Source organism: Panthera tigris, chromosome B1 (assembly GCF_018350195.1).
Source record: "Panthera tigris isolate Pti1 chromosome B1, P.tigris_Pti1_mat1.1, whole genome shotgun sequence".
NCBI classification, from domain to species: Eukaryota; Metazoa; Chordata; class Mammalia; order Carnivora; family Felidae; genus Panthera; species Panthera tigris.
Window position 1 is genome coordinate 186,254,839 of NC_056663.1, and position 17,165 is coordinate 186,272,003.

General features: G+C 40.9%; 1 protein-coding gene across 1 annotated transcript in view; it reads left to right on the plus strand.

Moving 5' to 3' along the window:
* Nucleotides 1-17,165, plus strand: part of ADGRA3 (adhesion G protein-coupled receptor A3) — a 133,308-nt gene that overhangs the window by 22,645 nt on the left and 93,498 nt on the right. Inside the window, exon 2 of the mRNA XM_042984852.1 lies at nt 13,649-13,720. Within this exon, the coding sequence (XP_042840786.1) occupies nt 13,649-13,720 (72 nt within the window). The remainder of the gene's footprint in view (nt 1-13,648; nt 13,721-17,165) is intronic.

Consider the following 17,165-nt stretch of genomic DNA (forward strand, 5'->3'; position numbering starts at 1 on the left):
CAGTGTTCTTTATGATGTATAGACACCTTGAAAAATGGGCTCCCTTTTCTCACGGAGCTGGTGTGTTCATGAGATAAGATGAAGTGTTCTTTAATAAACGGTTTTTCATTTTTGGGCATTTTAGATGTATATCTAGACTGGCATAAAAAACCGTTTAGTTTTTCTTAACCAACTGCTATTTAAATACATGTAGACTTCCTGCTTAATGCTAAAGCATAAAAATAGATGATTTCCCTTTTGTTTATGAAACTGCTGAATAAAGAATCTGAAACAATTATAAGAAGGAACAGGCCTGAAGAAATGTCAGGTCTTTGATTAAGAATGAGTGGAAACTTGAAAGGTTATTTAACGAACCATTTGAATAGTTAAGCATGACCATATGCCCAAGATGACACCTGTTGTCTTACTGTAATTATTAATGGCACCTTGTTTTATTCTCAAGTGTCTGTTTGATGATAAATTATATTGTGACCCTGTAATAGTATGTTAGCGGTTGATGTCTTTGACTTGCCGTCTCCTTTTAATAATTATTCACCTCCCAGAGATTGAAGTTGGAAGTTGTACAGCATCCAGTTTCAAGAAGGCAGGCAGACTGTCCTGAACTTCCTCCCGGACTCGCCAAATCTGTGGAAGTGATATTAAAACTGAATGATAAAAACACCCACGTTTTCGTGTCTGTTTGGAAACTTACAGGTTTTTTTTTTTTCTTTTTTCTTTATCATGGAATTCACAAATTTTATTAGAATACACCTGGGTGTGTGTGTGTGTGTGTGTGTGTGTTTAAAATTGATTTGCCTGGCATGTGGTTAGTTTTTTATAAGTCTTCAAACTGGAGATATCCCCCCCCCGCCCTTTTTGAGGGGTTTATATATATATCTATCAGACATTACTTTTTTATTGTGGTAAAATACACATAACATCTCTAACCATTTGTAAGAGTATAATTCCGTGGCGTTAAAGACATTTGCAGTGTTTATAACCACTGTTACTATACCTGCAACATTTTCATCCTTTCCAGTGTAAACCCTGTACCCACTGCATGATAACTCCGTAAACCCCCCTTCCCCTGAACCCTGATAACCTCTGTACTACTTTCTGCAGAGATCTTTCCTTTTACTTAATTGTAGTCATTTTTATACCTGTTCCATTTTTTTTTTTTTTTTAGTTTTATTTTTGAGTAATCTCTACATCTGACATGGGGCTCAAACTCACAACCCCAGCATCGAGTTGCATGCTTCACACTGACTGAGCCAGCCAGGTGCCCCCCACTACCTGTTCCTTTTTTTACCCTCTGGAATCTGTATTACTTACAAATACTCCAGATTTCATGATTTGCCTCCCACTGGTGTCTGTCTTGATTTTTATTTGCTGAATTTAAAAAGTCAAGCTATATGATCTCACTCATATGTGGAATTTAAGAAACAAATGAGCCAAGGGGGAGAGAGAAAAAGACAAACTGAGAAACAGACTCATAACTGTAGAGAACAAACTGATGGGTTACCAGAGGGGAGATGGGTGGTGATGGGAGGGCGGGAAATAGGTGATGGGCATTAAAGAGTAATCAACATCACTATTCATTAGGAAATGTATATTAAAACCACATTTAGTTACCACTGTGCTAGAACGGTGTAAATAAAAAATATTCTGGGCGCTCCTGGGTGGCTCAGCGTCCGACTTTGGCTCAGGTCATGATCTCGCGGCCTGTGGATTTGAGCCCCGCATCGGGCTCTGTGCTGACAGCTCAGAGCTTGGAGCCTGTTTCGGATTCTGTGTCTCCCTCTCTCTCTGCCCCTCCCCTGCTCGTGCTCTCTCTCAGAAATGAATAGATATTAAAAAAAATAAAAATAAAATTCTGACAGCCCCACTGGTGGGGAGACTGTGCCACAGCCCTCACACAATGCCAGTGGGGGTGCAGGATGGTGCAGTTGCTCTGGGAAAATGATTTGGTAAGTTTTTTATGAAGTTAAACATGCACGAACCAGCGATCACACTTCCAGAGAGTGAGTTACTAAAAGAAATATGTTCACACAAAAACCTGTCTTCAGATATTTGTAAGCAGCTGTAGTCCTATCACCGAAATCTGAAAGTTTCTCAAATGTCCTTCAGCTTGGTAAATGATAAACCGTGGTCCCTCTCTACCATGGATTGTTGTTACTCAGCAAGAAAAAAGGAACAAACTATTGACATGTGCAACACAGATGAATGTCCCAATATGTTAAAAAAAGGCGGGGGCTGTGATGATGAGTTATCACCTATAATACTCCCAAGGGTTAGAAATCATCTTTCTTGTAGCTCTCCTGGTTTCCCTACCCACCACACATATGGAATAGCATTTTGGGTGCTGGAAAGCCTTTGTGCTAGGTTGCCTTTTATTTGGTTACTTTATGTGTTTACCTTTTCCAAACTCAGAAAATGAACAAGCAATTTAAATGGACACTTTACCAAAGGATATTTATCAATGACAAATAAGCATATAAAGAGAAGCTCGACATTTATACTAACAAAATTACAAAAGAGATATGTCATCATACCTACCAGAAAGGCCCAAATCAAAATGACAATATCAAACTTAGAGGGTGTGGAACAACTGGAACTAACTGGGGCTATAAAAGGCTACGACCACTTTGAATTTATTAATGCCTAAACCCTATGACCCAGGAATTCCAATCCTAGATATTTAATTAAGAGAAGAAAACTTACGTCCACAAAAAGTACGTACGTGGTCTTCATCACTTAGTGAGGAACCGGAAGCCCAGATACCGGTCAACAGGGATAGTAAACCAATGGAGGTGTGTGTATTTGCATGGTAGACTCCTACTCAGAAATAAGGGAGGAATTATACAGCAGTGTAGATGAATCTGAAATAATGATGTTGAAGACACAAACTGTGATAAGCGTTCCCAAAAGACCAACTTCATTGATGGTGGGGGAAGTCAGAAATTGATTTCAACAGGGTAGAGGGCAGGAAGGAATTTTCTGAGAGGATGGCAGTGTTCTCTGTCTTGTTTGGGTGGTGATTGTATATAAAGGTGTATAAAACTCAAAAAGCATCAAACTGAATACTTCCGTACATTTTATTATATGTATGTTACAGCTCAGTAATAACAAGGCTAGGATTGTGCATTAAAAGTAAGTCAAGGTGAGGTGCCTGGGTAGCTCAGTTGGTTAAGCGTCCGACTTCGGCTCAGGTCGTGATCTCGCCGTCTGTGAGTTTGAGCCCCGAATCGAGCTCTGAGCTGACAGCTTGGAGCCTGCTCTGGGTTCTCTATCCTCCTCTCTCTCTGCTCCTCCCCCACTCATGCTCTGTCTCTCTCTCAAAAATGAACATTAAAAAATTTTAAAAGACTTTGAGGACCCCACCAAGCATGTCTCAAAAGAAGAACAACCATAAGAAAGTGAGAAAAGTAGGTCAGTCAGTGGTTGAAGCTATACCCAGGGCTTCTGTGAGAATTGATTGGGCCATAATATAGTCTTGTAAACAAAAAAGGGATGAATCAGTTGCAGACTTTCGAATTTGCTGAGAAGAAATATTTAGACAGCATTTTGGTCTCAGGGACTGTGAAGCTAATATTGCCTTGTCTGCTCATTTTGTTAATGGGCTTCTCCCTGAGCTTAATGATTTATTAAAGAAACATAAAATAAGACGGGAGATCACTCCCCTTTCTGAGCTCCCCACATCTTGCTGAGCATTTTGAAAGAATATTAGAACAGAAAAAGGGGTTATCCAGCAAATAAACTCATGGCCCTACAGTTATAACAACTACAGGGGCCTTGACCAAACTTTAGAACTAACTTTGCACCTGCCTCTGTTGAGGAGATACTTGTCAAGATAGAAGCAAAAGGGACATTGGATAAAGGACTTTGCCCTCAAACAACCTGATTATCCAAGAAGAGGAAACACTCCACCTTCAGATTCTCAAGATAGCACTGATGGGGCTGAGGAATCATCTGGTAAGCCACTCCCAGTAATTCCTGTAACTCATCAGGGTGAAATGAAACTTGAAGTAAATGAGAAATCTGCACTGTGCTGGTAGATACCAGAGGGACTCTTTCTCCTTTTAACTCCACCATGGTACACCAAGAACTTCTTCAGAGTAATAAAATTGGTTTGGCGATAGGAGTCCAGTCCAAAGAGTTCCTTTATCAACGCCCTTAACTTTGGCCCTTACCCTCTTCTCCGAAAATCATGCCTGTCTCTTAGGAGACACTGACTCTGTAAATCTCCTGGCAAGTTACCTACTTCCTAAATTCAGAGGTCAAATAAATTTTGTCTTCCCCAACCATATAAATCTGTTAATTCAGTTTTTTGGACGTGGGGGTCTGACATTTGACTGTTCAGGTGAGGTTCGCTGGTGCCTCTGTCACCAGCCTGTAAGAGACCACTGCTGAGCCCTCCCGCCACTCACAAGTTCCAGCTGCCCCAAGAACAGTGAGGGGTTTGAGCTGAGCACAACTATGAAGTGGGCCATGGCAAGAAAAAGGGAAACCATGACCACTCCAGAGGACCCAGTGGCCAGAGAGAACAAGGGAGCAATCCAGAAGTCTCCTTCTAATGACCTGTGTCAAAAGTTGGTAAGAAACAAAAACCCAGTGAATCACCAAAGTGGTAATCAGTAGAACTTTACCGTGCACACACCAAAAGGCTGTTTGCCAACCATGAGCACTCAAACCGAAACACGGAATGAGGCTCCGCGGTGGCTTATATCGCATGAGGGCAGTGAGTGTTCTTTACAGTGATTGGTTATAGTAATAGAATTTTCTTAAATGTAAAGGAATTGGTTAGTGGTTACCTCATGTCAGTTTTGGGGAATGAGGTTAGTTTTGCTTATGATTTTCAAATGCAGAGGCAGGAGGTGACCCAGGTTGACCTGGAGCTTTTGCTATTAATAACATTTTACCCCTTCATCAGTTGCTTTTTCTGTGTGTGATAAATGTATTTTAAATCTGACCATTTGACAGTATGGTGCCTATATCATAACCCACCTATCTTTTTATATGGGTGATTTTGACTTTTTTTCATCTTTAGTCTTGATAATATAATTTGGGTATCTGTGAAGATCAGTTTTCGTTTGTACTTTTTACTTGGTTAATTTAAAAAGCTCCCCCTGCCCAATTTTAGTTTAATCATGTATCTCTGGAAGTTTAACTGCTTCCCTTATAAATGAGCTGGCAGCTTATGAGATCTGTCGGCTGCTTGAGTGATAGTTCTCCATGACACCTGAATGAATCCCACCAACCTCTCCTAAATGTTAAATTCTGAGAGGTTTAGCATTTCTGCTGCCTTTAATTACTCTGACTGCTGTATAATATGCAATCGTCTATTACACAGCTTTTTTTTCAGTGCTGTATCATAGTGAAACCTTAATGTGTAAACATTAAGCCGCGATTAAGGATCCAGACTTAAAATTCAACCCCAGTTTGTGTGTATGCCAGCAATGACAGCTACTGATAAATTCTTAATTTCTTTTCCTAGCAGCTGGAAATTTCTTTTGATACCAATTTGAAGATGGTCCTAACTTTAGAAGGGTGAAAATGTGGAAAACAGTATCTTAGGACACTTCTATTGCAATATTAAAAGAAGAAAGCGAGATGTATTCCGGTAGAATTTTGGATTCCCTTCTGCCCCCTAAATTACATAAGCCTCAGAGAGAAGAAGTAATGAGAACAGCATTGAGGTTTTTACTCCTCATCTGTAACACTGGAAGCTGGTACATTGTAGGTGCGGGTGAATTCCTTAAGAAGGATCTTTGCCGATCCTTAAACCCAACCATATTTTTATTTTATTCATTTATTGAACAGATATTCTGGGCATCTTGCCAGTTGGGTCCTCTGGGAAGCACATGCCAAGTGCTTAGACGGGGTTAGAAGTAGAAGATTTTTACCGATGGAAATACAGTACATGAAGGGAAAAGAAGCAGAAGTGGGCCCGGGGATCCTTCAGACTGGGATGCAGGTGTAGTCTCTGTGAAGGGAGAGGGGAAAGGGAGGATGACTGGGTAGACGACGGTGCAGTTGTACGGAAGTCTGGGCCCGCCCTGGTGTAGAGATTGCCCACTGGCGAGTCTGTGCTGGTCGGGAATGCAGAGCCCTCTGGGCCCCCGCTGTGCTTTGTCCTTGGCTGGCATTGCCTACAAAGTGGCGGCCTCTGCTTAGAAACTGAGGCAGGTCCTCTGCACAGCGGCAGCTGGAGTCTCTCTGCTCACTGGCCTCCTGTGCAGGGTCTCTCTTAGAGGATGGTCTGAGGAGTGCGTCTCCACAGCCAGCAGAGCCCCTTGCCGCGTACCAGGAGTTGTTGTAATGTTAACTCTGCCACTTGGTTTGAATCGGAACCTGGACCAGTCGCCTAACTTGCAGATTTTAGCTTTGGAGAAAATAATGCCGATATCGTAGGGTTTTCGCGAAGTCTCACCGCACAGTGGTCTGACTCACACGTTCGGCGTTCTGGTCTGTTTCCTGTGGGGACGCGGTGATGGTCAGATTCGAGAAGGTCCCTGTGCGGGTTTCACCCGGTCATGGCAGACACGGTAAACACACAGATACCTGAACGGCAGCCTCCCGGCATGAGAGCTGCTCATTAAAACCAGGTGATGGCGGCAGTGTTGCGCGCAAAACGTTTTTTCACGCACCGGAGCTGTGAAGCCTACCACGCGGAATGTTTCCTGCAGAATTGAATGAACCAGTGCGCAGGGTTCGGAGGACACATTGGCGAACGGACTAATGATACTTCGGACAAAATGTGCACAGCGCCTCTGGCATGCCGACTTAGGTGTGATTTCAATGTAAAGGGGACTCAGATTGATGAGTTTTGCAGTCTAGGAGATTCTTATTCTTACTTGCTGGGAAGAATTAATTTCGAAACGAGCACACGATGTTTCATTTGCTGGGAAACCAAAGGATAAACTGGGACAGACTGTGCTAAAACGGGGGTTGACAGACTTTCTCTTTTTCTGTAAAGGACCAGATAGTAAATATTTTAGGCTTGCCTGGCCGCCACAGTCTCTGTCGACACCACTCACCTGCGCCGTCCTGGCATGAAAGCTGCCGCAGACGACATGTGAACAAATGGGCCTGGTTGTGTTCCGATAAAATTTTGAAAAGATTGGAATTTATGTTCCATAGGATTTTCATGTGTCGCAACAATACCATTCTTTTGATTTTCTTTCAATCATTAAAAATATATAAAATCCATTCTTGGAGCCTACCGGCTGTCCAAACAGGTGGTGGGTTGAATTTGGCCACCCTGTGGACTAGAACTTTGAAGAACGTAGGAGTAACCGGATTTCATTAGTGGGATAAATGAAGCAAAGCACTAAAATTCACTTTTGAGGAGTTAGCATTTCTGATTTTAGCTTTTTGCAGGTGCTCCTAAATTTTTAGGACATCTGCCGATTGAGGTTAGTGACTCAGAAGCTTAGCCTAGCCATATTGTCTGTTTTTCTTGTATTTGATAAAGATGTAGCAATAACAAGTATTACTCTACATAATAAATCTAATGCAGAATCAGTTTGTATTACCAGTTTGTATTGCTTGAGCAAATCAGAAATGTCAAGGGATGGAAAATTTTAGTACACATATTTAAAATGCATACCTTTGGCCCTCTGTATGTCTTTGCTCTTTCTGTATGAATACCTGAAAAGCGCTCTCTCTCCCTCCTCTGCGTCGTATCCCATTTTGTGGATAACTAACCAATCCTGTATTACTGGAACGAACCTAAATATCCAGTCGTTAAGTTTTATGAATATAGTGCAATGAATACTTTTATTCTATAAATATGCAATTGCATAATTTAACATATAACATGAAATGTATATTGCACAACTACAAGTATGTCTTTAAGGTAAATTTCCAGAAGTGGAATTAATGGATCAAATACTGTATACGCATTTGAACTTTTGCCTTCCATAGTGTGATTGTATTGATTGATACCAAATTTGAGTGGCTGTTTCCCTCTGAATATAAAGTGTGTTGTCACATTTTTGTTTTTGCTCATTAAGTGAATTATGGTATCTTGTTTTAGTTTTAATTTGCATTTCTGTCATGATTGTGGTTGTATATCCCTTCATATGATTATGATCCATTTGTATTTATTTTCCTTGAACTGTCTTTTTATGGCCTTTGCTAGTTTTTCTATTGGGGATTTTTTTTTTTTTAAGTGCTCTTTATATGTTTGAGGAATTAGTCCTTTGTTTTCGATGGTAGTCCCAAGTGTTGTATATCTTTTAACTTTGCTTATGATTTTAAAAGTACCAACGTTTTAAAAATGTAGCCCTGTTTACTCCTTTTCTTAGTTCTTTAAAATATTTAGTTATTATGACTTGTAAATCTGTCTGCCTCCCCCCCTTTTTTTGTCTTTATGAGACTGCCTTTGTTTTAACTATGACATTCTCTTAGTCTTCTCCCTTTTTTTTTTTTTTAGTGTTTATTTATTTTTGAGAGAGAAAGAGAGAGAGCATGAGTAGGAGAAGGGCAGAGAGAGAGAGGGAGACACAGAATCCAAAACAGGCTCTGGGCTCTGAGCTGCCAGGACAGAGCCCCACACAGGGCTTGAACCATGAGCTGTGACATCATGACCTGAGCTGAAGTTGGACGCTTAACCGACTGAGCCACCCAGGCACCCCTCCCTTTCTTTTCTAAGGATACTTGTCATTGGATTTAGGACCCAAACTAATTAAGGATGATCTCATCTCAAAACTTTGAACTTCATTACATCTGCAAACATCCTTTTCTTTTTAAGGTCACGTTCCTAGGTTTTGGGTGGACATATCTTTTGGAGAGCCACTGTTCATCCCACTACAAGAACTCCATTTGATTGTTTTTCTGATTTTTTTTCCCTCCAGTGTTGACTTCAAGAATTCGATTCCTGACGTTTGATCTGAATATTTAAAGCTCTTGAAATATATTTTCAGTTCTTCTCAGAAGGAAAATTATTCTGTGCCTTCTGCCATACAGGGTGCGGGTGCTGTGAATAGCATAGCGTTCCATTCTGGGACTTGGAATAGCAAGTGGCTGAGAACGTGTAATACTTAATTTTTATTTTTTTCTACTTCATAAACTTTTGATTTTTTTTTTTAAAACATGTCTACGTTAAGTCTTACTCCTTTTTTCATGTTTCAGCATAAATGGTATATTGAACTAACTTGCTACTGTGTTCAATGATAACGGGCATCCAAGGCTTCCTGCAGTGTTTAAATTCAAGAGGCATGAGCCCAGAATAGCGCTCCTAAGCATTGTCTGTAGATATGGTAGTGTTATAATATCGTTAGTATAGAACAGAAATGGGTATACATAAGCTTTATAACCTTGGTCAAGTTTTATACTTTTTATTTAGTTACCTCCTGGAAAGTTTGAAGTTTCAGAGATGTCAGCAAAAATATTGATTAGAATGGGTTTTAGGTTTATAATGATACATGATATTATGCCTTTGCTAACTTCACAGTCCCCAGTCTCAAAATTGAGTATAAAAACTGTCTGCAGAGTAAATTTATTCACACTGATCCTGTTTTCTTACACAAAATCCTTAAACACATCAAGTTATGTATAGACTGAATATATTAACATGAGGTTGTAAACTGTATTTTTAAGGTTGCAGTTATAACTTTTTAAGTGTGATAAAATGTCTTCCTTTTTACTCTTCTCAATAAAATCTATCATTTATTGTACTAAAAGCCTTTATGACTGAACAAAATGACAGTCCTTTCGCTGAAGCAATACTGGATTGCAGTGAATGTAATTCAGCCAGAGCCCTGGATGTTTTTCACAAGCTACTTCCATATTTGGGTTTCATTCTTCACTCAGACACAGGGTACTGATGTCACCAAGCCTGTTACCTGTTAGATTGTGTCATTTTCCTTTGTTTCTTTAACTTTTGGTTTATCGGTTATAAATTCTCAGTCACTGTAAAGTTCGTCAGTTTTGCTCATTGAAACATGGATACAGAAATTTAAAAGGGGCTAGAAAAGGATCTGGGTGGTCACTCTGGTCCGAATTTTTTTCCATCCTTTTTGTTTTAAATTTTTTTTTTTAACGTTTATTTATTTTTGAGACAGAGAGAGACAGAGCATGAACAGGGGAGGGGCAGAGAGAGAGGGAGACACAGAATCTGAAACAGGCTCCAGGCTCTGAGCTGTCAGCACAGAGCCTGACGCGGGGCTCGAACTCCCGGACCGTGAGATCATGACCTGAGCCGAAGTCGGACGCTTAACCGACCGAGCCACCCAGGCGCCCCTGAATTTTTTTCCATCTTAAAGGTGATGAAATTGAAGTCTAACTAGAGAAGTGAACTAAATTATTTATTGCTGGTGAGGTCTCTGTTAAAACTCCGGGCTCTGGATCTCTGCACATTGTTCATTGCTCTACTTTTAGTGCCTATTTATTTATTTATTTATTTAAAAAAAATTTTTTTTTAACGTTTATCTATTTTTGAAACAGAGAGAGACAGAGCATGAACGGGGGAGGGGCAGAGAGAGGGAGACACAGAATCCGAAGCAGGCTCCAGGCTCTGAGCCATCAGCCCAGAACCCGACGCGGGGCTTGAACTCACGGACTCACGGACCTCGAGATCGTGACCTGAGCTGAAGTCGGAGGCTTAACCGACTGAGCCACCCAGGCGCGCCCCAGTGCCTATTTATAGTGCCTGCTAAGTTGCAAACTCTCACTACGTAAACATTTCTTGAATATAAATAAATAAGCATGAGTCTTTAATCTCAAAGCTTCAAGTATTCCTTCGGTTTTTATTTCTAAGATATAATTCTATGCAAAATTAACGCAATTTCAAGTTATACCTGCTTATGAAGATTCTTATGTTTATCATCAGGAGAAAAAAATATTTAAAAAATAAGAGGAGTCTGCTAGATGTTTCAAAAAAACTACAATTATAGGGAATAAGAGAGAAACTAATAGAAGGCTCATCACTAAGGTAGTGATCCATTAGGATGTGTTTCTTCCCAGTCTTTTTTTTCTTCTTTTTGATCTCTGTATAGATTATTTTCAGTCAGCGATATCACTTTTGGTGTTTGCTTCTGAACTGAGTGTAAGCATTTTCCTTTTTATCAAGTTTCCTTTGAAAGAATTCTTTTTTCATGGATGCATGAAATTTTGTTTGGATGTCCCATCATTTAACTCTTCCTCTTACATAATGTTGACATGAGGTCGCTGGATGGATATCCTTCTTGTCGGACTTGGTGACATGTTTAGGAGTGATGTTTTGGAGAGCAAGGTGCACCACCAGGCTGCTTGAGAAAGCTGGTTTCAGTGACCTTTGTGGCCAAAGGTGGGCAAGACTTAGTTTGCTTTTGCTCGAGCCAACCACCTCACTTGCAATTTTGATTGGAGAAAATGGTATTGTATTTTAATGGCAGTTTATTTGACCACCATGTTTTCTTGGTCCCGATGGTTGATGCCTTGTCTTTGCTTTAGGAACAGCTTTGAGAAGCAAGAGGTTACATGGTAATACACTTGGATTGCAAGAAATATTGGAACGATGGTGGAAGGGGCTGCCTGGGGGGTGCAGTCAGCTGAACGTCCGATTCTTGATTTCAGCTCAGGTCATGATCCCAGGATCGTGGGATCGAGCTCCGTGTTGGGCTCCACGCTGAGCATAGAGCCTGCTTAAGATTCTCTCTCTCTCTCTCTCTCTCTCTCTCTCTCTCTCTCTCTCTCTCCCCCTCTCTCCCTCTCTCCCTCTCTCCCTCTCTCCCTGTCTCCCTCTCCCTTCCCTCTCCCCCTCCCTCTCCCCCCCTCCCCCTCCCTCCCTCTCCCCCTCCCTCCCTCTCCCCCTCCCTCTCCCCCTCCCTCCCTCTTCCCCTCCCTCTCCCCCTCCCTCCCTCTCCCCCTCCCTCCCTCTCCCCCTCCCTCTCCCTCTCCCTTTGTCTTCTCTCCCCCACCTGTCTCCCCAGCTTGCACTCTCTCTTTAAAAAAAAAACAACCAGAAACAAAAAAATGAAGGAGGATGTGTGACTTAGACGCAGGGAACAGAATCTGAAATTTGATGAATGCTCGTTGAGTGTGTCGTGCATTTTCTGATTTCCTTCTGGTGTTTATGAGTAGATATTATTCTTCCCGTTTTATGTGTGAGATGTGGACTGACTTACCCAAGATCAATGTAACTTGAAAGCAGTAGAGCTGAGTTTTAAACATGGGTATCCTTGACTTGAGAAGCTCCTAATAATCATTCCCAAAAAAGGCTCTGAAATATGAATCTGCATGAACAGGGCTTTTTTTTTTTCTTTTTAATTCCACTTACATCAAAAGAAATTCAGATGTCAAATGGCTATTTTTGTTTGTTTTAAGACAAATAATCAAAGCTTCTTCTTTTAGGGGCACCTGTGTGGCTTAGTGGGTTAAGCGTCCAACTCTTGATCTCAGCTCAGGTCTTAATCTCAGGGTCATGAGTTCAAGCCCTGCATTGGTCTCCATGCTGGGCTCCATGCAGGGGAAGCCTGCCTAAAAAAAAAAAAAAAAAAAATCTTCATTTAGAATAATAAAAGTAGATAAAATAAAAATGAATGCCTGAAATCGTATGACCCAGAGGCATTCTGTTATTTGTATATACACAGAATTGCTGTGTTGCTCTTTCCAGGAGGGAGGGGCCACTGCTCAACCTTGTGCCCATTGTGAAGAATGTCCCTGAAGTGCGGCATGTGTGTGCTGTGCATGACGTGAAGTGTGTGATGGAGAACTTTCTTGTGCATGAGGCCAAGAGTGAGTTTCTTGACCTATGTTGGTGTGTGTTGAATGTGGGGTGTAGAGTAGAGATTTTCTGGGTTTGTGATCTGACTCTGGCATTTGCTGGTGTAACTTTGGGTCATTAACCTAATTCGTCTCTACCTTGGTTTTCCCACTGTATTATTTGATGTCCCCATTCCTCCAAATCAAGTAGCTTTAGCATTTTCACTTTATGGAAAATATTTATTGGTATTTTAGCTGCCAACGGTGCACAGTTACAATGCCTGGAGAGGAAGCAAGATCGTGTACACACAAGTGCCTTCTTGGGCAAGTCCTACTGTGGGGGTGGCTTGACTGACTTCTTGCAATAAGTTCTTGTTTTTAGGTTGTATTTTTATGAACGTTGTACCTGATACATGACATAGAATACTGTGGTACAGGTACCTGTGCCCTCTGTACGTGAGGATGTGCAGAAAGCTTATTTTCACACACACAGGTGCAGTACATTTGCATACCGTTAAATTACAAATAATATTCAGCTTTAAAATAATATCTAGAGGTTGCTTTATTTCTTTGTAAGATCAGTATTTTATAGAGTGTTACACGTTTTTCTATTAAGTTTCTAGTTTTTAAATAAGCCTTCAACTTACATAAATTGGTTTAATTATATAAACGTATGTGCTGTTCTTCTCATATTGAACTTTAGAGCTATTTTGTGTTCACTTCTCTCCCTTTTTACTTTAAAATGATGGGAACAATTTAAGAGGCAACAAGACGTGTGCGCAAGTTATTTTAGGTAGTTTCTCAGAGAGAAAGAAGGTCCTGTTTTTTTCAGGCATCTCAAAGATTATTTGGGTAATAAATGACTTTCTAGAATTTCTCATAGGTTTAAACATAGGGAGCTAAATTATTTTGATATTATTGGTGTATGTATATTCCACAACTTACGTTTTTTTGTCTTTTGTTTTTTCCCTGTCATTTTTAGGATTCTGAGTAACAATAAAATATCTGAGCTGAAGAATGGCTCATTTTCTGGGTTAAGTCTCCTTGAAAGATTGTGAGTATTGTTTATTATCTCTTATTGTTATTTCACTTACTGCATTTTTTTTTTTGCTGTTTATTATGAGCTTTACTTGAGTGAAAGATAATACTAAGTGCATTTTCGTTTTAAGACTGTTACTAAAAACTTGAGTTTTCCCAACATTTTATTTCAAAAAATTTCAAGAATTTAATGTCAGAAAACAATTCATTAATTAGATGTTGGCAAACTTGCCGAAAAAGGGCCAGATAGTAAATAATTTAGGCTTTGTGGGCCATATGGTCTCTGTCACAGTGCCTCGTTTTCTGCCATCGTAGTGGGAAAGCAGCAAGGGACAATAAATACATGAATCATTGTGGAGGCGAAATTATTTGCAACGCAGGCTGAGGTCATGGTTTGCTAATCACTGGTTTTTGGAGCATAGGTGCTCTTTTGAAATTCTTTCATGACGTGGATGTCTTATAAAATAAGTAGAATTTAAAAAATACATCAAGGGGGGTAACTTTTGGATAAATTTTGATATTTTATTGAATGTGGTAATTTTGTTTTGCTTAGAAATTAGGTCTAGTTTTGTTTATGATCAGATATAAGTAGCACTAATTTTTTTTTTTTTTTTGCCTTGGAGTTTGCACAGTGAATATTTAATTTGTGTGTATTATGAATAATATTTTTGGTTCTTGTTTCAAATTCCCTTATTACTCATACATTTAGGATAACATCTCAAGACATTTTTTTTTCTTTTTCTTTTTTTTTTTGAGTACGCTTCATGTCCATCGTGGGGCTTGAACTCACAACCCTGAGATCAAGAGTCCAATGTTCTACCTACTGAGCTTGCCAGGCACTCCTGGGATAACATTTTTTCAGATGAATATAAGGCATAGATCTATAAGGAAGTTGGACCGTGAACCTCTCCACTTCTGTTGAATAATAGACTTTTCCTTATTTTCTTAGTTCTCTTTGCTTTACTTTCTCTATTTCTGTGTGGTCTTTCTTGACCATTTTACCTAGTAGCTTCTACAGTCAAACATCCACAGGACATTTATTGCTCTGGTCACTGATGTGTTATTTACACATATACCTAGAGTTTTTATTTGTCCTTTTAAAAGTGTCTGTTCTTTTCATTCATCATGTGTCCTTTTTTTTTTTAATATTTATTTTTGGGAGAGCACAAGTGGAGTAGGGGCAGAGAGAGGGAGACAGAGGACCTGAAGGGGGCTCTGTGCTGACAGGCTGACAGCAGTGAGCCAGATCTTGAACTTACCAACTGCAAGATCCTGACCTGAGCTGAAGTCAGATGCTTAACTGACTGAGCCACCCGGGTGCCCTGATTTACTGATTTTAAAGCTAAAACCTCTATAGTTTTTGTAATTTCCATACCAACTCCTTGAATAATCTCTTGATTCTTGCTTTCTACTGTTTTTAGAGCTCTTCTCATTTTCCCTCTCTACCAGGTCACCTAACTGACTCTGGAACACCTGACTAATGTCCTCTGTCTCTGTGTGTCACTGCCCCCTCCTTGTGATGGAATCCAAACAATATCTTGCCCTTCCTTTATGTCTGTCAGCTATACCTTGTATTCTTCTGTGGTTTTCTTCACTGTAAGATTCTCCTCATGGACTCTGGTTTGCTTTGGGTTCTCCTCATGCTATCTGTGAAGTATCTAGGTAGCTTCTCTTCTCAGACTCTGCAGAGACTTTGGGACTTTGTCTTGGGCTCTCAGTGCCTCACACACAAGCTGTGTGAGTGCAGTGGTTGTCTTTGGGCTGCCATAACAAAATGCTGTAGACTAGGTGGCTTAAACAACAGAAATTTATTTCTTCCCAGATCTGGAGGCTAGAAGTTCAAGATCAAGGTGCTGGCAGGGTTGATTTCTTCTAGGGCCTTAAGGGAAGGATCTGTTCCAGGCCTCTCTTGTTGGCTTGTAGATGGCTGTGTTCTCCCTGTGTCTTCCCATGGTTTTTCCTCTTTGTGTGTGTCCACATTTCCTCTTCTTACGAGGACACTAGTCATATTGGGTTAGGGCCTATGCCAGTGACCTCATTTTAAGTCGATGACCTTTTTAAAGAACCCATCTCCAAATCCCAAGTCCCATTTTGAGATAAGAGGGGTTACGACTTCAACATAGGAATTTTGGAGGACACGATTCATCCTGTGACAATGATGTAGCATTTTTGTAAGTTTACTTATGTGTGTTTCCCCTGCCTGTTTACTAATTACTCTGCCTTGGAAGGAATGACAAAACAGAAAAAAGGATTCAGTGTTTGGCTGTTGAGTTTCAGAAGTCCTAGTCCAGTATAGAAAAGAGATTTGGGAAAAGAACATAAGAGAAACTTCCTCCTTTCCTAGATACACATTCTGTGGGCTCAGTGGAGAGTTAGAGGGAATGTAGAAAGAGTGTTTATGCTGGCGGGTCCTGGAGAAGGGTCTCTGTCTTTGCTTCCCTACCCCTACCAGGTTTAGGGGAAGGACAGGGAAAATGACCATATAAAACGAATGGATGGTTCTGAATCTAAGGGCAAAGAGCCTCTGAGTCCTCTTTCCTGGAGAGGAAGCAAACCCCCAAATTTCCCAGGACCCAGTGTGATCTAGGAGCAGAACTGGTCACACAGCCATTGAGGCACATGGGCTAGGTCATTCTGTTAGAGTTTCCCAGGGAACAGCAGAATGGCTCTTGCTGAACACAGGGATGGGTTGTTCTAAAAGAGGGTAGAAGGATCTGGGCTACTTCTGGGGAACTCAGCCTAAGACATAGCTAGCCACGTAAGTGACTTAAGGTCTTTATGAATGACATCATTTTCAAAATTTTCAGAGTTACTCGAAAATACAGTGTAGCTGATTTTATTCCTTCACTGGTCATTCCTGGTGCATCTCTCCTTGTGTCTTCCCCCTGTGAACCTGAGAGCCTTTTGTGCGCCAGCACTGGAAGGAAAGCCACTGCCCCAGGGACCCTCAACCAGTGACCGAGAGTAGATGGTGGGTAGCCACCTGACCACCTCCCCTCTCAGAAGGGGTGATACTCTCTGCTGTGCCCCAGGGGAGATCTCCTCACCAGTGCCCCTTGTATTGGCTTCCTTCTCATTAAGGGCTGGCTGGGTTGAATTGACTGGCAGATATGCCCCAGAGGTTGAGGAAATCTACAGGCCAAGCTGTCCCTGGCAGTTCTTTTGAAGAATAGCTTTTTTTTTTTTTAATGTTTGTTTATTTTATTTATTTATTTAAAAAATTTTTTTTACCATTTATTTTTGAGACAGAGAGAGACAGAGCATTAGTAGGGGAGGGGCAGAGGGGGGGGGAGAGGGAGGGAGACACAGAATCTGAAACAGGCTCCAGGCTCTGAGCTGTCAGCACAGAGCCCGACATGGGGCTCAAACTCACGGACCGCGAGATCATGACCTGAGCCGAAGTCGGACGCTTAACCGACTGAGCCACCCAGGCGCCCCTTGTTTGTTTATTTTTGAGAGAG